Source organism: Hylaeus volcanicus, chromosome 4 (genome assembly GCF_026283585.1).
Source record: "Hylaeus volcanicus isolate JK05 chromosome 4, UHH_iyHylVolc1.0_haploid, whole genome shotgun sequence".
NCBI classification, from domain to species: Eukaryota; Metazoa; Arthropoda; class Insecta; order Hymenoptera; family Colletidae; genus Hylaeus; species Hylaeus volcanicus.
The window spans coordinates 24,188,667-24,213,025 of NC_071979.1; the positions used below are offsets into that span (position 1 = coordinate 24,188,667).

General features: G+C 44.9%; 2 protein-coding genes across 6 annotated transcripts; both read right to left on the reverse strand.

Moving 5' to 3' along the window:
• Nucleotides 1-61: 61 nt before the first annotated feature.
• LOC128875230 (uncharacterized) lies at nt 62-2,475 on the reverse strand. Its single transcript, XM_054120619.1, has 6 exons — nt 2,467-2,475; nt 2,296-2,386; nt 1,521-1,934; nt 1,000-1,248; nt 391-926; nt 62-319 (listed from the first exon to the last, which is right to left on the reverse strand). The coding sequence occupies exons 1-6, from the start codon at nt 2,473-2,475 to the stop codon at nt 245-247; spliced, it is 1,374 nt and encodes a 457-aa protein (XP_053976594.1). The 3' UTR covers nt 62-244.
• LOC128874998 (uncharacterized) lies at nt 2,411-24,184 on the reverse strand. 5 transcript variants are annotated; one of them, XM_054120264.1, is made up of 7 exons: nt 23,585-24,184; nt 16,571-16,714; nt 15,152-15,313; nt 14,296-14,472; nt 12,208-12,351; nt 7,434-7,687; nt 2,411-6,881 (listed from the first exon to the last, which is right to left on the reverse strand). In XM_054120264.1, the coding sequence occupies exons 1-7, from the start codon at nt 23,811-23,813 to the stop codon at nt 6,705-6,707; spliced, it is 1,287 nt and encodes a 428-aa protein (XP_053976239.1). In that variant the 5' UTR covers nt 23,814-24,184; the 3' UTR covers nt 2,411-6,704. The 5 variants fall into 5 exon arrangements, with proteins under 5 accessions (XP_053976239.1, XP_053976238.1, XP_053976237.1 ...); XM_054120263.1 differs by having other exon boundaries at nt 2,411-6,878; nt 7,449-7,687; nt 12,091-12,351; XM_054120262.1 differs by having other exon boundaries at nt 7,449-7,687; nt 12,091-12,351.
• Between the last annotated feature and the right edge of the window lie 175 nt (nt 24,185-24,359).

Below are 24,359 nucleotides of genomic sequence, written 5' to 3' on the forward strand. Positions count from 1 at the left end.
CGATCATACGCGTGTTGGTCCATTCGGTTGTTTCTTAGTGTCCCTGGCGACAGGCAACCCATTGCGCGCGCGAGTCGGAGCTGGTTGCCTGTTGCCAGAGGCACTTACTAATACCTATATTAACAGTTACTATTTAATAACTAACAATTAGATTCATATTTCCAAATTTGTATTTTAAAGACTAAAATTCGACGATGAATACGTTTTACTTTAGAATACTCGCCAATAATTTAACACTGAGACTTCAACGATTTTTGTGCTCCTTGGTTTCGTAGAACTGTACAAGAATGATCAGGTACGTGGTGATAACGCTGATAAACTGAAAACAGTGTCGCGAAATCAACATTCCCCACAAGTAGAAATTAAGATTGATATTTAAATTATACTTACCCTCGTCAGTAAGGAATTGTCCATTTCGAAAAAATCGCAGGCGGTGAATTTAACGCGACATAGTTGCAACTGTAAAATAAAATCGTTGGTCTCGCTTCGAACGCAGTCGCGATCGAAGTCCGTTCTCGGAAGGCTCTCCATTCCAAGACCGTTTAGATTCACCGCGTATCGATACAGGTCGGATCGATCATTGTACACCTCCAACCATGTCGGTTCCTTTTGTCGAAAGCTCCTGAAGGGTGCCAATCTATTAAACTTGGACGAGTGTTGTGTATTCAACGCGAACTCCTCTATGCAGAGGCCAATTTTATTTATTTCTCGATGTGTCAACGTGCACACCCAACACATCACAACGAATTGGAGACCGTAGATCAACCAGATGACGTTGTTCAAGACAATGAACCCACTTTGCTGTTCCTTCGCGCTCATGTAGATCCTGAAGAGCTTCGCGACTACCGTTACGAACGCGTTCGTCGAACACAACAGGAGATCTATACCGTAGATTTCGTTAACCGTCCCTACCACGGAGCATGCTTCTGCAAAGAGATAGTCTTTGAAATAAATCGAAAGCGCAACGCGACGAGTCCACGAATAAATTCGTCTACGTGCCAGAGTGGAGTTTTCTGATCCTCCGAATCTTCGAGGCAGTCCAAGATGCGCCTAATTTCTCATCCATTCGCTCGATCGTCGCGTTGATCGACCTGAATCGCTGGCAGATCATGTATACGATGATATCGAACACGAAACTGTTCGCCAAAGTCTGCGCAATCGTGTAATAAAGGAGCAAATCGGACGCGTATATCTGATCGGGTGCTGTGAAGTAGTAGTAGACAACGTGCGCTGTCAGCGATACAGGACCTGACAAGACAGCAATCAAAATCAGGAACAATTAACACGTTGATCGCCACGTATGGGTGACAAGGATCTACACTGAGGAATAAATAAATTAATTCTGAAAGTGAGATGTTTCCACAGATGTTAAATTATGTCGTTTCTAATTGCATAGAAACGCAATTTTAGTTGCATAGGAATTTTCACGATTATTAGCCTGGCACTCGACGTGTTAAAAGAAGTTACTTTGATGACTCCAGGAATTTTTACTTCGAGCTTTAGTCAGAGTTTACTCCTACCTAGCAAACAGACTGCCAGAACAGCCAGGATCTGCTTGATCCTGACGGCTTTTTCATTGACCGGTAGCTCTGTACCGATGTGTTGATCCAACGATTCCATCTTCTTCATCAATGCAGGCCACTTGTCGTAGTGCTGTATCACGTGGCAGACATAGTAATACGCCGAAACGTGGCGGATTACCTCGTTCACGCAGTACATGATCTCGAATAGATCGCTCGAGAACACCTCGTGGAAGTCTGCGAAGTCTATCGCGGCGAATGCAACGGTCACCGTGCACACGCCGAAGTGGAGTGCGTGGAGGATCATAGTGATCGCTTTAGGACACTTTTTGGGCCTTGCGACGCCCACGCCCAGGAGCCAGGAGACGAACATTATGGGGCGTAGGGTTCGTTCTGGTTTCGATTGGTTGTCTTCTTTCATTCTTGTACTTAATTTGAAACTTTTTCACGCACTTTTGAAAGATACTTCTTAGCAAATGAAATTGTTATAAAACTCTGTACTAGTTGAGTAGTAAAGCTCCAAGTTTGAATTAGGTTGGATATCCGTGTACTCTGCTCGCTCACGCTTGGCCAGGAGTGTTGGTCTTAAAGCACCGTGGAGTGTTCTGCTGGTAGATCGTGAGTTCACAATTTCCGTTGTTAGATTCAGATTGTGGCGATATGGGGACTCATGAAAATTTAAAGAAAATGTTTGAAATTTATTAACCCTGAGAAGAGTGTGTTCATTAGCTAAATTGATATCGACCTGACCTGGCCGTCTCTCACGAAACGAAACGAAGTTTAAAATGTAGTTCCATGTTGATGTTTATTATAAAAAAAAATTCCACATCGATCGGCTGTTTATCGAGGATACGTCGTGTGAGGTTCTGCAACGTGCATATATGTGATACTTATATCGAAAAACGAGCTTTATTTGCCCAACGACTATATTACAATTTTATCATACAGTAAACATTTAAAATTGGAATAAAACGATAACGCTGGCGAACATCGACCATTCATTTTTATTTATATTTCTTTGGTTTTTATAAATCAGGCGGCGGGTCGAGTCGATTAGTTCGGAATAATATTTATGCGGGCTGCGACGATATAATTCTGTTTAATTACTCGCTTAACGCCGACGGAGATCGTTTCGATCGCGATCGATTCGACGGGGAATCGTGCGCGTGTTCGCGCCTCAGTTCCGTTCGGGTCGCTTTAAAGTGATAAAGATAAGATTCGCTCGCGAGTATTTAATACGTGGAGTCGCGTAGAATACGCGCAAAATGTTCCTTAAGACTCTTTCGTCTCTCTACTTCTTTTTGCTCTTTATGTTTGTTTGTTTGTGTGTGCGTGTGTGTATACAGACTGTTTCCAAATATGTGGGAGCATTTTCGAGGTTCAAGTCTTTGCATCGATACAAATCGAGGAGCCCTTTAACATTTTGCGACGGGAGGGTTCGTTATCGAAATGTAGGAAGCCCCAGATCGCAAAATGGCAAGTGGATTTTTGATTTCCGTTGGCGCGAAGATTCGCGAAGACTCTCAAAAAAGGCCCCACATGTTTAAAAACGGCCTGTATGTGTGTGTACGTGTGTGTGCGCGTGTGCTTTTTTGTTAAATTTATTTTTATCGGGAAAGGCAGCGCAATTATTCGAACACGAGACGTCGATACACGTTTGTTTGCTCTCGCTCTAGGCAGGCATCTTTCGTTCCTCCACGTGAAATCCAACACAGCCCCTCGTGCGTGATCGTTTCTCACGTATTTTACGTATTTTATATATTTTTTACATAATATATATAATTTCATTTTTAACGATTTTTATCACTACGATTTACATTGGCGAGCCGAGCGACTCGAGAAAATCGTGTGCCACGGTGAAACTTGGCGAACAATTATTTAGAGACGTCACAGATCTGTAAAAGAAGAACGCGATGTTTCGTGACGGTCGACCGTAAAATACCTGGTGGTTTGAGAAATATTTAATTTCGTAATTTCGACGATGTACCGAACGAGTCGACTCGCGATAAATAATTCAGTAACTAGAGGAGTATTTGGAAACGAAGTTTTCGAATAAATCAGTGTTTTGTCGTCAGTTATAAGGAATGAAAAATTTGTTACTTTTAATGATGTTGTGGCACTTGCACGATTTTCGCGAGTCCGATGACGCGCCGCCATTATCTTTCGCGACGCGTCGAAGCACCTTTTCGATATTTTATTTTCTGTTTTCTGTCTTCTTTTGTGTGTGTGTGTGTGTTTGTGTGTGTCTAAGATTAGAGGTATATTTAGCCTCGACCGCCTCGAGAATGCCCTGCCAGTTGCTTCTCTATTGCAGCAAATTCCGTTCGAGCAAACGAAACGATTGAACGCGTCGGTATCTTCACGTGAGACGGAATGTACGTTGATATAGGTGCGTTTTAATTATTATTCTTTTCCTCGAGTACGTCCCAGCGACGTTTAGATTAATTTTGGCGCAGAACATTTATCGCATCTCTTAGGAATACTCTTTGTTTCTATTTAATGCCACTATGCGCGGTTTATGATTACATATGTGCACAGGGCGATCCAAAAATGGCGTCGCGAAATTTGATTTGTGCCGTCGCGATTACGGTTTAGATTCGAAGTGAATATACACGCAACTTTAGCAAGTATGCTTTGCTATTACGAGGATTGATTTCGTGTCATCCTTCATTGTAGATACTAACGAAACAGTGTATCGATCTTCTAACGTTTTCGAATTGCAAAAAAAAAAAAAAATAGATTAACGCTCCCGAAAGCTACATGTATTTTCATTCGGTTTGCGCTCGCTGATTGTGATACCGCTTTTGAATCATCCTGCACGTCCAATCGAGGAGTCGTAGAGAAAAACATTTCACGTTGCACGTTTCCAACGAAACGTTCCTTGTTCGTTTCCTTTGCGTCTGGATCTGTTCTGCATTCGAATCGTTTTAATTCGTCGCTGATATGTGATTTAATTTTAGCAATTAGTTGTCTGTAGATGTTGCAAAAGATTCGTGTAGAAATTTACGACGCGAAATTAGTGTAGAATTTCCAGAAACACTCGGCTCTTGCGAACGTTTTGGTCGATCTTTCGATCGGAAAGATCTAGAATTTGCACGTCGGACGAGATACTCTACTAACACAACGAGAACTAGCAAGTTCGGTATCGCGATTTAGCCCGGTCGACACAAGAAATTGTCGACACGAGAAACAGAGTCGGGTAAACTTCGTTTCGACTAACGAATACAGAGTAAAAATCCCCGAGACGGGGGGGGGGGGGGGGCTGAATTTATTCGAAATTTTAGTCCAACTCTGCGGGGGAAAGCAAAAAATCGATATTTCACTGATATGTAAGTAAATCGTAACGGAGTATTTATCATACCGAACATCCAAGTGTAAATCGGAGAAGTTTGATTTCTGTTCTGTGTTCGATCGCTCGTTTACGCTCAAGGTATCCTGAATCTTCGTAAAAAAATCCCACCGACGAACCAATGATCCGTGAATGCTTGAAAAATTTAAGCCGTAAAAAATGATTCCGAATGTGTCATCCTTCTCGTCACTCGTCGATCCTCGACTGCCAAGTGGCACGACTCGACGCTGATTTAAAATTTATGGAAGGAATTGCAAGTGTACAGTTGCGTTACGATTCTTCGACGCAATAATTGTTGTAGTTAAAATAAAGCTGTTCCTTGCGGTACAGTAAACGCTTCTAATATATTTTCAATCATATCGCGAGTTCGATATTTAAAATGTGTCGTTCGAGTCCTGCCACATTCCCAGCGAAGGAACGCTGACTCAAAACCTGCGTGAAACCTCGTTCGGCCCCTAAACACACGGCACGTAGTCAGTTACCATTCGGTGTACCCGTAACGACGACATTTTACATACTCTTGTACATTCCTGAATGTTACGTATTCACAGCCGAACGCGTCCTCTCTAATCACTTCCACTTTGACATCTTCAGAAAGCTGGCTCCGCGTCTAAGTACCTCCCGCACCTAGGTATTTAAAAATATATCTTTTAGAATAAATAATTCTTCTAGGCCTTCGCGCGTGGCTCGAACAAATTTCAGCTTTAACGATCCTTCTGCCATTTCTACCCTCGTATCGTCAGAGATGGGCAAAAGTTTGTTTCGATAATAAGCAACGAATGCTCTCGGTCGACGTAAAATCATTCGAAAGTGTTAGAAAAGGAAAGATTACACGAAATAACGATGTACTAATTCGATAAAGTCAACGAGTTCTTAACGCTTTACCGACCGGTAGCGATTCGACATCCTAGGCCCTTCTGACCGGCCACTGGGCCGCAGATTTTTTCTGGCGCCGGCTCTGTTTCGACTACTGTCGCGCGGGAATACATGCGTTTTTCTTATTCTCAGATAAAATTGTACTCACTCTGTTATTACAAGATAATCAAATTTAATAAAATCTTTTATTTTCGTGATATTAGTATTAAACAATATTTATTTTATTTATTATAATTGAGTTTAATATTGATATAATATACCGTAATCCATATAACGTAGCGATGGGCAAAACCCTAGGCTTCGAATAAATCTGAAGTTTGCGGATATGTTTGTCTCGTTTCTTCTGTTGAACATTTTCCAAAGAAGGAAACGAGAGAAACCCATCGGCAAACTTCAGATTTATTCGAAGCCTAGGGTTTTGCCAATCACTGATACAACGGTATTTTTTGAATAAGAAAAACTAGTGTCTCGATTCAAAGTAACAGGTACTCGCTAGTTGCCATAGTATCCAATTAAATATTGTACGGTGAACGTTGAGGACAAAAAGCCGATTAATCGGCTACCGGTCGGTAAAGTGTTAACGAAACAATGAGATTGTGATCCCTCCTTGGACCTAGTCATTAAAATCGTTTATTTCTTCCTCGTTCGACAAATTTGCCTCGAGAGTTTCGCCCATCTCTGACCTACAGTTATCGTTCGAGCGCCATCGTCGTCCGTGACTTCCGGTTCCAGATGATCCCTCGAACGCTTTCCACGTTGGTCGGTCCCTAGGCTCGTGGCTGTTGGCCGTTCAAACGCGGGGCGTCGTTTCGTTTAGAATTGTGTGGCGTGTGTGCAACTGGTTCTCGCCTCTCGACGGTGACGCGACGAGACGCGATTGGTTTCACTGCCTCCGTCGACGATTCGAGTCTCGCGGTATCGCGTGTTCCGTCCATTTTCTGGTCGGCTCTGGTTCTTAACTACACTTGAAAAATGTCACCGGTGGCCCGTGGCGCGATGTTCGTCTCGAAGATGGACGTTGTCGAGGTCGTCACAGGCGTCATCTCCCCGAATATGCTCGGGTTCACGTTGGTCGTCGTCACCGCCGTCGTTTTCACCAGCGTTTCCTCGATGGCGTCCGATGTCGTCGGCACCTGCTGACGTGTAATAAACGTTGCGATCAGAGGGCACGATGATCTCCGACGGTTCGTGATGGCGGTTTTTAAACTCGCGACTATTATAAGCGCGCGAGAGAAAGAGCGTCGCAAACTCGCTTATTTCACGAGGCTCCGGAGCTTTTCAAACGTTCTAGGTTTCGCGGCGCTCTTCTCGCGCGTCTACAATATCCTATTCAGGGTGTTTCGCAAGAGGGCTCTAGCACGGGATACGCGTACTTTTTAACCGACTTTCTCAATTTTTTCGGAGTCATTTCGAGATCATTGATCGACTCTAGTAGATTACGTGTTTACACGGATGCGCGTTGGGTGATGTTTGCTTTGATCTTTTCGAGTTTCTAAACTTTAACGAAGTAACTAGTGCGTCGTACATTGTCTTCTTGGAAACGTGACACGACGAAGAGGGGAAAAAAGTGAGAAAAATAATAGCTTTCCAATGAGTCTACGTGAGAGAGACAGCGAGTCATGGCGAGTCTTGGCGAGTCTTCATGGGACGGTTATGTAGAAACACCCTGTATACTCTTCGCAAGATACCTCGTTGTAAAAGACCTCTTTCCCTTCCTCCACGGAGGGCAGCAGCTCGTCCGTAGAGTGAGGCGTCCTAGGGCTGGGCGTGGGTGCGACTTGTTGCTGTTGTTGATGTTGCTCCCGTTGTTTGGCCAGCTTCAGCTCCTGCAGGGCCTGACGTTGCTCCTTCTCGTTCCTTTCCTTCTCGAGGCGTCGCGCGCTGTAACTACGCGCCGAGGACGTAGAACTGTGAACCGAGGTTAAGCTAGGACGACGAGAACCTATCGGAAACAAGGGTGAAAGGTGAGTTCGATGTTCCTCGACGAACGTCCCTATTCTCTCTCGCTACGCTAAGAGTTAATTGCCTAGGCTGATGTCGTTCAGAATACGGACTCTAATTGCGTCTGCTCGACTATTCGAAATGTACCAGCGTGACTCTCGTTTATCTACATCGTTGGTATCAGTTCGGGCCGTGGGGCTAGGGACCACTCGTTATTAAGTATCGTAATTACAAAGATATAAGATAATATACGATGATCCTTTACAGTCTAGATACATGTGAACTTGATAATAAAATATTGTAAAAAGAAGAGGAAGTATTTAAGTCTCGAAACAGAGAAAATTGTTTAAGATCGCTTAAAATAATTCGCTCTTTACACTCGGAGCTATTTCGTTATAGAATGCGCAAACCGAAATCTGTACTGAAAACTGTAACGATACTTGAGCTTATATGAATCTTTAGACATCGAGGAACATTTATATTTCTGTCAAAAGTCGACGTTTTATACTATTATAATATGTGATAATTTGTGAAACAGTCATAGATATGCATTGATAGTTTCCATCTCTTAAGTTGCAATCTTAGGCTTTCTTGTTTATCTTCACAAATTGCACCGTGTCATACAAAACATGTTCCCACATCTTACTTTCTTATATAAATGCTCTTTGTCGCATTTTTAAGGTGTAGAATATTCGCACATTCTTTTTTCATGTAACACAAGTTCATATTATACATTATATATATCTTAATACATGTACCAGATTTTGGTTCTAATTTATCGTGATATTTGACTAGAAACCTTTTTCAACGAATCGTACACTTTTACAAATTTTACGCTCCCATAAGTTCATCCTGTGTAATCACTGATAAAGTTTCCTAATAAAGTCTCCTAATCACTAATAAAGACATCCGAGTGCAAAGAGTTAAGAATGTTTGATTAGTCCCAGCCCCGCGGTACTTTTTCGCCGATGAGAATGCAAGCTCGATGATCGCACTCCGATGCTGCGCGTCGAGAGCGTCGATAGCTCTCTTCTCGCTTCGATTGTCTCAAAGCCAAGGGGAGGAAGGAGATAGAGAAAACGCGAGACGAGAGTGAAACTTGAGGAATCGTGTACGGAGATTAAAATAGCAGCACGGGGGATGTATCCAAGGGGTGGGTGCAAAAATTCCCGTATTCGGAGAAAAGTATTCCGTGTGTTCGGTTATCGGGGATCTCGAACGACCGTGCAAGGTTGTTGTCGTGTAAAAATTGTTATCGAGAGTGAAAGAGGGTTGCTGGTGTATTCGTGACGCGCGGAGTATGAAAAGCGTATTTCTTTAGCGAGCACACGCGCGAAAGCGAATGCAGGCGGTCTGTTCACAAGAGTTTTTCCTCACTAATCAATAACAGTTCTCATAACAGAGGGGGGCGGGGGGAGGGAAGGGGACAGCTACAAGCGTCTAACACAGCAGACTTTCGAAAAGAAGTTTTTTAATACGTTTCGGAAGCTCTCGAGAAGCTCGATATTTAAACGCGTTTCATTTCCGACTCGAGACCATCTTCGAAATTTCGCGAAAGTACTTGGTCGAAATGAATTGAATAATACGTTCCGCCGCGAAATACTTCCGCGGAGCTCTGGAAATGATTTCAAGCTGGAAACCGCGAGCGTTTAATCGTTGTGCTCGCTAAGCCCTTTCAAACCGTATTCCATTCAAATAAAAGCGCATTGCATCGTGTGAACGGTGAAATTTATAAAGTCAGGGGTTATCGAAGTTACATGTATATCATTTGCGCAGAGTACGGCTACTCGCGAGCTGTTCAAGTGTTCCTAATTGAGGCGCCTCGTTACGAGTCTTTATTGATTAACGGCGCATTCAAAAGGCGACAGAAAATCCAGCTAGACAGAGAAAGAATGACAGTGCACATGTGCATTCCGTTGCATATAGACAGCTATACTCGGGACAAAGTCAACTGAACGTCGAAGGACGTTTCCCACTTCAGCGTCGCCTACTTGTTCCTCTACTCGAGGGAGCGTTTGATTGGCGCGAACGAGGGATGAAACGGTGGGGGTAGTTAAACGATACGGTGGGGGATGGCGTCCTTGTGCAGACAGTTGATTTTGCCCCGGTAACAACGAGTAAAGCACGAAAGGCGGAAGTTTACTCTTCTTCTAGCAAGCACATCTAACGAAACAATCCGTGTACTAGAGCTGTTCGAGTACTCGGAAAAGGCGAGCCGAGTCTTACTCGGCTCGAGTGGCCGGTCCGAGTCGAGTACCCGGAAGAAGCGAGCGGCTCGGACCAAACCAAGTAGCTCGGAGAGAAGCGAGTAGCTCGAAAGAACCGAGTAGCTCGAAAGAACCGAGTAGTTCTTATAGTCTGAATCGACCTTTACTCGGTTCTTTCGAGCAACTCGCTTCTGCCCGAGCTACTCGGTTCTTTCGAGCCGCTCGCTTCTGTCCGAGCTACTAGGTCCCTTCGAGCTGTTCGTTTCTTCTGAGTACTCGACTCGGATCGAAAACTGGGTCTCAGCTCGACTCGGCTCGCGAGCAACTCGAAACATCCGAGTTTTCTGCAGGCCTACCGTGTACCTCTTTGGAATCGAGTGAAATCTTTCCTTTGTTGGGACGTTCTGCCATTGAAACACAAGCTGAAGCGAAACAATAGCCTAGTTGTTACATGTCTCGTAGTCTTCAATCATGGAGGACTCGCGACAAGAAACGCGTAACTGTCGCGACTATCAGACGAGTCTCGTGTAATAGAAGAGTATAATAGCAAACAAACCACGTCGTAGGCGGTCTCCAATTAGCAAACAAGCGGTTTCGTCGTCCTTTTCGCTGTCGTGGCAGGCAAAATAAGTAGCGTCGAGAACATAACGGCGAAGCTTAATTGAAAGATTCAACCTCGTTTCGTGGTCGTGTTCGTTAATGATTGAAGTGTCGTCTGGAAAGCCGGGCCCATCGCATGCGATCCGACGCCGTTTGATTTTTGTGCGTGCGTGTGCAGCGAGCTAGCTAGTGCGTAAAGATTTCGTGTCTCTCTACGTCTTACCAGAGAACGTTCGTTCGTTAACGAGCAACGAAATCGGCCGCTGCCATCTTGCTATCTCGTAACACACTCGTGCAGCGCTTTATTACTGGACATTACATTATAATCATATTCACGTGAATGTAGAGGCTTTTGTGTTCACATTTCGAATGCCACACGTATGTGTACCGTGGTATCTTTCGGAGGGGGAGGGGGTGATTGTGTGAGACACGGGTGAAGAGTGATGCGGATAGTCGAAATATTTTCATTTTTTTTTTTTGTTGTTGTCGTTGACGTTAGGTAGCACCGCAACTGGTCATCGTCGGGCGACGAAAGAATTTTTATTCTTTCATCGAAGAATAGAAAAGCAACGTTCTAATTGTTGGCAAACAACAGAGAGAGGTGGCCTCTTCGTGTCCGGGAACGTGAACGAAAGTCGGAGTTCCGCGTTTCCCTCGTTTCCTCGAAGTCCCCGTTGACAGTTGGAAAATTTGTTTTCTGACGCGACTGCGAGGACCGCGATCGAGGAAAGTCGGGAAACGCGGTCGGAGGGTTTTGGAACGGGGGACGCTAAGTATCAATAACAACAACTACGACACAACAGCGACAACGGCATGGTACGAAGCACCACCACACCATCTTCTTCTTCTTCGTCATCGGCGTCGCCCGCTTGGCAGGCGACTCGCGTAGGGCGGGATGAGAGAAAAGATAGTCAGAAGAGCGAGAAGTTAGTTTGACAGATACTCAGAAAGGAGTGGATATGGTAGCGCGGCAGGGTTGCCACGCGGCCTAGTTCTCGTAGGACGGTCCTGCGATCGCATGCTTATTCCTGCGTCCTACTTAAAGTTTTTCGCTGCAAATTGACGTATTTGGATCGCGTGACACATGCACTGTACAAACATATAAGGAGACGATCCCCTCTCTGCTCTGCAATTCTGTACCCGAGAAGAAGGACTTTGCGGCCTTAGCTAAGGCTTTATATATATACATATACACGCACACATACACACACACACATATAGGGCCTTAGCCTCTCAGGCACAGAACCGTCTCGTTTAAACTCGTCGATGTGCGGCAACCCTACCAGGCGAACTGTCGTCCGATGCTCTGACGGCTGCGCGACTCTGTTAGACTTTGTCAGCCTTGAAAATAGCGAGAATTGATGAATTCCCTCGCGAAAGCGCGGGTTCCTCGATGCGTCAGATGTCGGGTACCAGTTCGCGGTGGATGACGGAAGAAGAAAGAAGGAAGACACGGCCAAAGAACGAATCATTCGAACGAGAAGAAGAAAAGGAAGATTAACGGACAGAGGTGGTGTACAAAGTGTGAAAGTAATGCGGACAGAGAGAAGAGAAGACAGACAACGAAAGAGTTAGAAAGAGATCGTTGATCGTCTACCGAGGCCGTCGGACGATCCCTCAGCAACGTCGCTAAGGGTACGTCGATGCTTGTTCCCGCCTTTGGTCGCCTGCAGGTGGCACGATATAAGCAAGATGGCGGCGGCACGTGCCGCACCTGCTCTCGACGCTGGTACCAACGGACCGCGACTACCGCCGCTGCTAGGCCTCCTGGTGAACGCGTAGGTCAACGGTCCTCCGGTGCTGCTTCTTTGACTCGCGCGCGACGATGGTCGGCCGCCGTGGAGTGTCAGTGGAATACCTGTTGGAGTTTCGTCGATTATAGATCGTTAGGCATCGTTCCCACTACTTGTCAAGTGGCAAAATTAATACCCCTGGAAGAATTCTATGGGATCATTGTTTTTTGGGAAGCTTTGTAGGCCTCGTTGCGTGGTTCGAGTAATATAATCCATGGACCTATAATAGAGGGCGTAGTAAAGGGTTAATCTCTGACTTTAGGTTTGCCTCCAGAGTTTCTGCTAGGACTTGAGCTGTATTTAACCCCTTGCACTCGAGTCTTTTTTTTTCTAGTATCTACCAGCGACTCGAGATGCTCTCTCAGTATTCTATCGTCACGAATCTGTATCAACTAAGGTTCGATCGACTTCCAAGATGTAATCTCTAATTTGAGATTGGAGAATCGGATCGCCTTGAACTCACCGACAATCATTTTACTGAGACTTCGTGGTCCGAAGAAATGAAACCTAAAGAAACATTAGGTATTGTAGATTTGCTGCGTGAAACCAGAGATGGGCGAAACCCTAGGCTTCGAATAAATCTGAAGTTTGCCAATTTTTTTGGCTCGTTTCTTTCTCTGGAAAATGTTCAAAAGAGGAAACGAGACAAACATATCGGCAAACTACAGATTTATTCGAAACCTAGGGTTTTGCCCATCACTGCGTGAAACCTAATGGTGACTGAGAGTCACCTCTCGAGTGCAAAGGGTTAACAAATTCTTCGTTCAACCAAGGCTCTACTAATAAGGTTGTTTCAGGTTATTTTATCTTTCACTTCGAATTGAGCACAGCACTTCTTCTTCTTCTTCTTCTTTGAATTTAACCCTTTGCACTCGAGTCCTTTTTTTTTCTAGTATCTACCAGCAACTCGAGATGCTCTCTCAGTATTCTATCGTCACGAATCTGTATTAACTAAGGTTCGATCGACTTCCAAGATGTAATCTTTAATTTGAGATTTGAGAATCGGGTCGCCTTGAACTCACCGACAATCATTTTACTGAGACTTCGTGGTCCGAAGAAATGAAACCTAAAGAAACATTATTGCTGGTAGATTTGCTGCGCGAAGCCTAGTAGTGACTGAGAGTCACCTCTCGAGTGCAAACGGTTAACGCGTCCCCTCAAAGTTTCTTCAAACGAATTAGGACGAACTGAAAATAGACAGCTTCGGAGGTGACAGAGTTCCTCGTCGATAGTTAACGTTATCGATTCTACAGAGGGAAGGATAACGTCGTAACGGAATATGGAACAGTTTGGGGAAAGTTGGTGGAGCGATCAGAGGCAAGGTTAGCCTATCGAGCGGCGAATTTATTTGGGATTACCTCGTTAAGGCCTGTAACTGCCTTGACCCTCCGAAAAACGAGCCAATTTTCGGTATTTTTAGCGTGAAAACTGTGCAACGCAGAAAGCTCAATTTTGAATACATATGTATATAGATAGAAACATTGGAAAATGGCGTCGCATCGGCTCCATATTCGTCGTAGCTCCTCCGAGTATGTTTGCAATGCGACTCGGATTGTTCGATCCCCTACAAACATTTTTCGATGCAAATTTTACAACATATATATATATATATAGTTTGGAGTATATGTTGTAAAATTTGCATCGAAAAATGTTTGTAGGCGATCGAACAATCCCGAGTCGCATTGCAAACATACTCGGAGGAGCTATGACGAATATGGAGCTGATGCGACGCCATTTTCCGATGTTTCCCGATGCAAAATTCACGCGACATACTTCGAGCTATATGTATTCATGTGTCCAAATTTGAACTTTCCACGGTACAGATTTTGCACGTGAAAAATTCACAAATATTGCCCCGTATTTGGGTAACCGTACGCCTTAACCCTGTCAGATTTTAGATCGGCTTAGAGTTTTGGTAGAACCGCGAAGGGTTAAAATTCAGCGATCTCGAATCAGTTAGGGAATCGATTTTCGACGAGGGGACGTCGATCTGTTGCACAAGTACTCACCCGTGTCGCTGGAGAACAGCATGGGCGGCGCGTGGTTCGCGTTGGCATAGTGCCGCGGCCTTGAGTATCTCGCACGGCTGAATAACTTCAGCACGAAGCATATCATCGCCGTGAATATCGCTATTCCCGATGCTATGCAGAGCAGGGTCGGAACATCCGTAGTTATCAGCACCAGATCTGCCAACAGATTGCGATTCCAGGCTTTCGATCTATAACCACTTTGGAAGAGAATGAAAGCTCGCCAGGGACTTGCGATATAGATAGGGATGGGATCAAGTCGAGTACACGGAGTGTTCTGCTCGAAATGGGTCACCTGATTATCTTCTCTGGTCACGACACGGAAATTTGGTCTTCGCTAATATCCGAGCGTTCTTCGGATTAATATTCGTACTTTCTTAAAAGTCTTCGAACACTGGATCATACCGTGGTTATTTAAATATTCCCCGAGTAGAAGAAATTTTAATTTATAACGAATACACTTGATTCCATCCTAACATCGGTTCGGGGCGTCAGCTGTTGAATTTATAAGGGAAATGTTAACACGTTGACGGCCATAGAAATATTCTTGAAAATTTCTACTAGGATTGAATATTATTTAGACTATTGGAGGCTATTTATTTGTATAACTTCATCAAAATCCATGAATTTCATTTAAGTACATTTCTTTTGTTGCTAAACATTCAGAATCACTTTCTTTTTTTCGTACTTCAGTGTAAAGAACTGTGGTCTATATGTGACGTGGCGATCAACGTGTTTAAAGGGGTAGTTCTCGAATTTGTTTCATCAGGAGGATGCGGTTTGGTTTGGAATTTCAGGAACGTGTTAATGGGTTTGACGATTAGTTGGCATGGTGTACCTTCGGCGCAGAACACCTTCTTGTTAGGCCTGGACAAGGCAACCCTATGATAGCCCTCCTCGCAGTCGCACACGGCGTTGTGCTGCACCTGGGTGCAGGTCGCATGTTGATCCGAAAAAGTGCATGTCGCGCGATAGAAGCATTGCTCCCCGAGTCTTTTGGCTGGAAAACCGGTTGCTCGTTTAATTCTCTGGTGTCCCACTGCCGCGTCTCGTTGATCTTACCCAGTGTTTCAACCCTCAACTGGTAACGTGGAACCTTAGACATTACTCTCCAGGGTGCTTTCGAGCTTCGATTGCTCTGATATTTCAGAACTCGATTGATAGCTTTGGGCAAAACTGAGGCTTGTAGTTTTTCAACGAAAGGGTCACGTTCAGGCCCCCCGAGACGAGTTTCGAGAAAGCGAACAAGACGACGTATCGGATTGGAACCGAAGTTCTCGATACAGAGTGTTTACGAATGCTTGGAACATTTTTAATTCTAACTACTTTCAAATGAAACTCACAGAATCGATAGATAAAAGTCTAGAGTCTAAGACGTACTTAACGATATCCAATGAGAAAAGATTATCCACCCCAAAAAAATTCACAAATTCCATTTCATATTAGCCTCTCGAACCTTTTTACTAACTCCATAAACTTGTATGAATAATCGAGTGCGATACTTTCTTATTTATTACTGAGATGGTACGATCCCATTGTTTGCTCCCATTATTATGCGAATTATGAAATACTAGTATTTAATTAAAAAAAAAAAAAAAAAAAAAAAAAAAAACTACAGAAATTTTATAGCGAGTGTATAACGACCGTGTCGAAAAGATGGAATAATATTGTAAAACGAAAGAGATTACTTTTTCTTATAACACTTAGGGGTACGTTTCTTATGGGACGACCTAATATAAATATAATTCATAAAACGGTTCTAATGGATAAAATAAATTATGTATGATACTAATGTTATGAAATTAAACAATATTATTAAATCGAAGTAACACGTATGTCGAAACGTTACTGGTCGGTAAAGTGTTAGGGCAATGCATGCAGTTACGCGATAAGATTGTTTTTCACATCGGAAAGAATCAGCCGGGCTGGGAACGTTCGTTCCAACCTTGATACGTGGATTACCAGGTTCATCGGGTGACAAGCGATTCGATGAACAGGCAAACGAATCAATTCGCGGACGCGTTGTCGAATCGACCCTATGGAGGGACGCGTTGAAACACAAAACGTCCTTTCACGACGCGTCGAACAATCGTTTAAAGGCGAGGGAACACCGACTTCCCCTCTGTCTCTCCGTCGACGTTTATTTTCCCGTCTCGCTGTCCGCGTTACCATGGAGTTTCTTTTCTTTTCTTTTTTTTCTTTTTTTTTGTATCGGAACGACCTAGTTGAACGATCACGTTCAAACCGTGCTACATACGTTTGGCACATCCTTTGCTAGGCCCAAGACGAACTGGATAGAATTTCTCGCACTCGCAGTGACCGGTGACCGTGTCGCAGAACACGTGCAGCAGTTCCGGATTGCACGAGACATCGCACGGCGAGCCCAGGTACTGCCCCTTCGCTGGAAAGAGGATAAATCGATAGCCTGTTGAATTATATACGACGTTTCTCGATAGTAGATCAAATATGCACGACGTTCCTTAAAATAGCACGCTCGTACTCTCGAGTCAATAATAAAACCCTCTCCTAGAAGGCACCACTTCTGCATTAATCATTGGCAAACAATAGGCAGGGTGTCTTAGAAGTCGAGATATCTCATAAGGAGATATCTCATAAGCTGTCTACTAGGGGGACCGAAAAGTAATGTCATTTCTTTTATATTCGATTCAAACAAATACATTCGTAATAAGTTTCTATTTGTAATCAATTATGTAACAACTCTCGTAATCGATAGCTTTTTGCCATCTACATAGTACGCAAATTTTCGATGCCAGATCGATAAAAATCAATGAGCTGATGAATGATAAATAAGCATCGAGATTCGCAGAAACGACATTAATTTCCAGTCCACCTAATATTTTATAATCCTGGACGGTAGGGGATATTTAAGTGACTCGTATAGAAAGTTATCGAGTAAGTGGGGTAACATTGATAACTAGACCGCGGATTTTTATGCAAAATAAAATGTTCGCGAACGCGCCTACAAAAATGGAACCCAAATAGGAATTTATTTTATTCTGCAAATATTATAACATGAACTTTACTTTTAATCTTTTTTTATATTCTTGCGTATTGTTTGCATTTTGCAGGTTCTTGCACATTCAAATTGCAAATGCATAAAGATCCGCAGTCTATTGATAACCTTATGTTAGATTCCGATTTACTGCTTATATTCGGTTTCTACTACGACTGGTACTTAAAGACTAGATTACCGCTGCGTTTCTACTTCTGTTAAATGTGAGTAACAAAAAGCTCGCGGGAAGAGTTTACTGTGCTTTTAAAGGTTTTGGATTACGGATTTAGAAGGTGGTGGGAATAAAAGGGGAAGGGCCAATAAGGATCGTTGGATATTAAGGTCAGACGTATTATTCGAAGTTGGCGAGTAAGGGTACAAGGGTCGTAGTTGGTGTACGGACGGATGACTAGGTTTGAAATTTAAAAATATTTACTATCCTATGAAAATAAAAAGTATCGACTAACCTAAAGTAACGAAAGCGCAGATTAGCCTAAGCGATATCCGACACCTGATTTTCTAATAAGTCTGTGCAATCTATAAATTTCCCTTGTTTTTTTCAAACATCACCTAAGCGATATCCGACACCTGGTTTTCTAATAAATCTGTGCAATCTATGAATTTCCCTTGTTTTTTTTCAAACATCACCACCTCTGCATTAATCATAGTAAACAATAGCCACAGCGTCTAGAACTCGAGGTGTCTCGTAAAGAGGCTATCTATTTAGGCTCTATCTATATTATCTATTAGGCTGTAGGTGGCTTAACATTGATAACCTGATTTTCTGATACATCTATGGAATCTATAATATTTCCCTCGTTTTCTTCGAATATCATTTAGACGGTCGATGAAGAGCGTCAGTCCTTTTCAACTGCTCTCCGTTCCGATACGCGTCTTTGTGTTCTCTTTCGACGCGCAGCTACAGGCCCTTGTTACGGGCGTCTGTTTGTCGAGCCATTCTAAACGATCCTCACATACACGTTGCACGATTAATGAAGCGACGAACCATTGTTAGGTTCACTATCCAGGCCACTTTACCGTCAAAAGACTTTTGACGTCTCCGCGTGCATCTCCGGAGGCAAACGAAAGCGTCCGCCCTCTATATCAATTTCGTCGATTCGGATATCCGCTACCCTTGTTTGTCAGAATTCCCCGAAGTCATGTATACCACATTTTGTTTATCTCGCGGACACTATAAATATCTCCCCTGTATCCATTAATGCTGCATACCCAGGGGTACATTTATCCTAAACGGTATTTGATATATTTTATCTGTACGATTCCCTTGTTTTGGGGAATTAGCGCGCTAAGTTTTCGCCCGTTAATTGCGCCATTTGGTCAGAGTTACCAGGGTCGGGCAAAGTGCCAGGCGACTATCGATTTCACCCTAATTACGGTATTACATCGTTATTAAATGTTTCGCAGGGTGGCTCGCGTTAAGGAGCCGCGGTAACAACCATTAACTTCGTTGGCGAGCGTTCAGAAGCGTATCCGCGACATCGCGTCGTTCCGCTTCCTAATTAAGCTTCCTCGAAACTGTAACCGCCAGAGAGCTAGGCGACTTTTTCCCAGGAAGACATTTTTGGGGCTTTCGTAACGTTCGCGAATGTAGCTCGTTCGGAACCATTTCGTTTTAGGCACTCGTCGGCAGTGATGGACGAAATTTTATTCGAGCTTTATCCGAGCGATGTTTCCACGAGTGCTACGGAAATAAAAAAAATATCACGTTATCGGTGATACAACAGAGGAGACGATATTTACTGAATCGTCATTTTTGGTAGGAATTAGGCTTCCGTTAGAAACTTCCGGTCACGGCAGTCGGGTCGATCGATCCCTCAACCTGCGGATGAATCGGGTTGAGCTTACTGCGTCGAATAAATGCCGACTTGGGGCAGTGATTTCTGCTGATACGACGTTGGCACTTTCAGAACCTTGGGGAAGCTTTTTCTATCGCTGTCCTTGCCCCTTCGTTCTCCCGCGAGTCTGCAAACATCGACGACGTTTCAAAGTTCCCATCGCTTTGCTCTTTTATATATTCGAAAAACTTCTGATCCTAGTCGCGAGTCTTCAAAACTATATATTTGAGTAACCAGCACCGTCGATACCGTCTTCTCTAAACGCACCATTTATTAGATTGTTACGTAGCGAGTCTACATTTAGTTCATGAAGCATACTCGGGTGGCACGGAAAATCGATATTTTTAAAAGTACAAAAAATCATACAAAAGTTCGCCCCTGAGATTTTGACTCCCGTTACTCGGGTGCGCTACAGTTTTCACCCCCTACAGTTTCCACGGCCTCGTTACGTATTTCTACCAGCGAGTACACGGCTCCCCAAGAACTCCAGTTTACGGCATAGCTCGGAGTAGAGTGACTTTTCGAATGTGACGTCCTCTCCTGCCTACGTTGCCCGACGACACGTGGAACGCATGCGTAATGTTTCTATTACTCTTAATTCGAATAAGGAATTCAGAATTCGTCGCGCATCCTGCTGGCGTTCCTCGAACAGTCAAACATAAAACAGTCTTAACGAACCTTTTATATTCTCTTATACGTCATCTAAAATAAATACAGACAGTCATATTCGTACCCTCTATGTCTATCGAAGAAATTTGTTTAAATTAAACGTAAGATGTTTGATATTTCCGAGTGCATGTTTGTATAAATATGTTGATGTATATATAAATGTATACATGTATAAGCTTATTCATATACGTATTTACTAATGAGAAATTCATTTGATAATATCAAAATTATTATTCAATTCAAACAAACTTCTTCGATTGTATACATGTATAAGCTTGTTCATATACGTATTTATAATGAGAAATTCATTTGGTAATATCAAAACTATTATTTAATTCAGTCAAACTTCTTCAATGGACATAGAGGGTGCGAATATTCATGGGATTAACTGTAAATGCACAGTGAGAAAGGAACCAAGAAATGAACATTAAAAAATGCGCACTGTATCGTGCCAGGTTTGCTAAGAACGTTTCGTCTTGCACTGTCCAAGTGAAAGGGAATTGCTCAACCATCGAACAGGGTGTTCCAGTTTTACGAGGAGTCCTCTGCGGCCCCAATAATTATGCAGATCAACCCCGCGATTACGGTTCAGAGAAGGTGCAATTCGGGGGGTTGCGATTCGCCGGTGTTTCACGCCACTAACCGAGCAGCCCCCAAGTGGAACTCGACTGAACGACTCGGACACGAAAATAGGGGTTGAACGACGCACGAAATCTCTTCGTTAACCTTTTCCTCGCTCTTGGGAACGGCGACGGGGCGAGGGATAGTCGAGATTTTCTTTGAATCTCACGCAGCTGCAGGCTGTGTGCACAACTCCCACACGCGGACACCGAGAGAGCTTGCGGCATCCATTAAAATCAATACCGGCAGCGTGGTTGGCGCGAAAATCAAGAACGACGGGTTCCTCGGTCGTGCAAGCCACCCAGTGCTGGGTTAAAATTTTCCAGATCCCCAGGCTGCGGATACCATGATGGTATCGTCGAATGGATCGAGAAGGCGAAAGAAAAATTAAGCACGTTTCATCAAAAATGCAAGGTCCCAAGCTCTTCTATTTATACTTTGGCTACCAGAGGTCGCTCATTAGAACTCAAACATTTACCTTGCGCAAGTCCTTGGGATTTATCAAAACACCAGCGAAGTTCTCGAGATCGTCATCTTCAATTTCCATCTGGGAGAAACTTCTCCTCCCAGTACTATTAATTAGTGTTATTTAAACGCGAGAGAATGAAAACTTAACCCGTTGTTCCCTGCAAGGAAGTAGACATCAGAGGCCTTAGTTCTCGTGCCTGAATACATCAAATTGCCTTAGATTAGTCTTTGATGGCCTCTGGCCCCTACAGGTCATCCCTTAAACATCCCTGACGCCAAACGCAAGCGCAGTTGTGGACTCTGAAACGCCGTAATATTTGTTTTCCTCCGCTTTGTCAGACCCAGTTTCGTGCGTCGAATTTGCATAATTGCGACTACGATGCATAGAGCTTGGAGAGATGTCGAGGACTCGTTAGAATGCGAGTTTGCCTACCAATGCTGCGAACCTCCCTTTGAACATCCGCGGAGAGATTTTCGATTGCGAGGATCGTCAATCGGAGCTCGAGAGTTCGGATCGATCCAAGGACATCCACATGCAAGGATCATTTGTAAGGGGAAGTACTGAGAATTATTGCAGTTGGATTAATTTTCGATTGGCATTGTTATTTACTAGAGATGCACCCTTTAGCGGCAGTGATGTAAACAAGCGTCACTGCTAAAAGATCGCTCGTGACAATAGTGCCAAAAGCAATGGTCATCGGAATTTCTTAAAGAGATAGGATCTTAAGATCTACGACCGCGAAGAAGCGAAAGTCGAAGTATTCTTTATTCGAAACGTGCGTGCTCTAGAATGCCAGCTAACAACTATCGAAAACTGTGAAAACGTGATCAGCGTGTTCCATTTAGCTGGCACCAATCTTGCCGCCAATCTTTGCATCTTTGGTTTGCGTACTTCTCGAACTCGAAGAGGGTACCTGTACATGCAAATTTAGCGAAAGATGAGAACAGCTCGTGTATCGAGCGAAGAGCAAACGTCTCGATTGAACGACGATGACAACGACACGGACAACGCGACTGTTTACTCTTTGGCTGAAGGTTTCTCTTCGGAGTGTTTGCACGTTCCTATCGAGCAAGCGCGAAGAAGGCGAGGCAAGAGTCCTGAGACACACGCGTCCGGTTCGATCGTCCTTGTTTCGCGAGAAAATAAGATAACGTTCCTCCTATAAAGGGCGTGTATCGATTGAGGGACAAACTAGCCGTTCGAACGGCGCCGGTATACGGGGCTAAAATATACGACGGGAGCACGATTCAGAAACGTGCCCTCCATTCGGGAGTTCACGTAGTCCTTAGAGAGTTAGTTGGCTCATTTATTCGCAGGAGTTTCCAAATTCGAGAACAATTCTAATGGATCTCGCCGGACAACTTTCGAGACAAGTTTGATATTTTCCATTATTCAAACCTTGACTTCTTTTAGGCTGAAAGATACAGATCCTATCAGCGGGATATGTATTCTCTCGAGTTTGTATAGAAGAGAAGGTTATACTAACAAGCCCTGCCTTGAACAGGAGGAGCCTGGAACTTGGCGATAAGAACGATCCCCCATCTAGCAGCTAATAAAGGACAATTCCGTACTTTTTCGATGTTTACTTTTCGTGACTAAGCAAGTACGCCTCAAATACGCTAGACTTCTTGGACTTTCTACACTATCTTGCTCTCCTTCTGTGGACCCGAAGCTACCTCATCACGGATCCAATCGCCTAGTTACTGCACAAACTTGTACAGTCACTTCCTAACATCGTTCCAACATTTCAATCATAACAATTCGAAACCTCACGGCTAAAGGGGTGTTCCTGTTCGTCTCGACGACTAAATAAATTCCCATGATCGTCGCGGTGCTTCGATTAACCCTCGACGCGATTCGCCTTCGATTCTAGAACAGCAATTCTGCGCGCACGCTTTGCGATTCTACCGCAGACTCGCGACGCTCGTTTCATCTCCACCGCCCACGCGCGTGTCAACAACTCTTCAAACTCCTCGTTCCATTTTCAACCGTGTGAAAACTTCAACGGGTGGCACCCATCGACGTCTCGTACCGATATACAGGGGTTGCACAAAACGATACGAACACCCACAGCATGAGCCACAACATGGGCGCGATTACGAGGGTGCTGCGGGACGATTCGGGGCGGCCGTACCCTGACATTCAGCCGACCCCGTCGTCGTGTTACCGTGGTTACTCGAGTATTTTGAATGCTTAGGTTCGTAATCCGTCCGTATATCGGGTAAGAAGATGATCTTCGACGTCCTCAACAGTCACCCGATTCAAGTAACATCGAGACAACTTTCGAGTCACTGTGATATCGAGGAACGAAGCGGAAGGATTCCCTAACACTAGCACCAACACTTCCAACACCATTGGACGGTCGAATCTATTCCCAAGGAGGATAGGTGCCGTACCAAAGGGTACGTTCAGTACCAAATAGTGGCTCGTTCCCATACAGGGTGTCCTCCGCAGGCGTTCGCGTTATTCCGTGCACTCTCTGTACCATCGCAGCGGTTCTCCAACCGAGGTATCCCTCCCAAAATCGTTACCACCATCGACGCCATCCTCGGCAGGGTGTCGGCAGCCAGTGGAGCGCCACCCGACACCATGGTTTCCGAGCAGGAAATCCACGGTAGATCGATCCTGGGCGGAAACACTCACCCGCAGTGATGTTCTCCTCGAGGTAGTCCTCGTCGTCGTCGTAGAGATCGACGTCTTCGTCGTCGTTGTTGAAGTTTGAGCCGCGCACGTCATCACCTGCTTGTAGTCCGCGGGTCAAGCGATCCTGGCGTGTGCAGCTGCAGCTCGAGACCAGGCAGAGAACGAGGCAGATCAGCAGGAGCCAGGAACGGCAGCAGGTCAGTCTCAGGGCGGAGGGAAGTGCGCTCATCGCCCCCGCGGCGCGAGTCAACCCCCGAAACCGACCACCGGCGGCGCATCGACATCCTTCCCCGTCGCCTGCCCTCCTCCCCCCCTCCTCCCGCCCTCCTCCCGCACGCCCTCTCGCCCTAGACGCCTCCGACGTCCGCCTTATATCGCGTCGACGACTCTCGGTTACTCCGTGACCCCGCCTCTGGCACCTGGTCTCGTACACGAATTCACGCCAGCCCCGATTCTCTCTCGGATGCGAACCCTCGGTTCCCCGACACTCCGGAAGACGACCGCGACGACGAACCACCCGCGCACGCGGCAGGAACCCAGCACGGGTAACGGGAACTGTACGAATGCCGCGGAACAGCGTTCTCGGTCCCGTGCTCCCCCGTTCACTGACGCCTTCCTTCCGTTAGCCGGTCGACCACCGCTGCCGCAGCTGCGCGATGCCATCCGCCACCCCTTCCCTACCCTTACCGTGCCGCGTCGATCGAGATCACGGCTGCTCCGTCCTCTCGGGGTGCCCGATTGTGCGAGCTCCGATGGCGAGGAGCGCTCCTTCGGT

Coding starts and splice junctions, on each gene's coding strand:
- LOC128875230 (XM_054120619.1), bottom strand. Junction 1,249..1,520: donor TCTGGCAGTCTGTTTGCTAG/GTAGGAGTAAAC, acceptor CTGTCTTGTCAG/GTCCTGTATCGCTGACAGCG. Junction 320..390: donor ACAATTCCTTACTGACGAGG/GTAAGTATAATT, acceptor CACTGTTTTCAG/TTTATCAGCGTTATCACCAC.
- LOC128874998 (XM_054120259.1), bottom strand. CDS start 23,813: ATGAGCGCACTTCCCTCCGCCCTGAGACTGACCTGCTGCCGTTCCTGG. Junction 15,314..16,570: donor TAGCAAAGGATGTGCCAAAC/GTATGTAGCACG, acceptor CCGGTTTTCCAG/CCAAAAGACTCGGGGAGCAA. Junction 12,352..14,295: donor GCTGTTCTCCAGCGACACGG/GTGAGTACTTGT, acceptor AAACTCCAACAG/GTATTCCACTGACACTCCAC.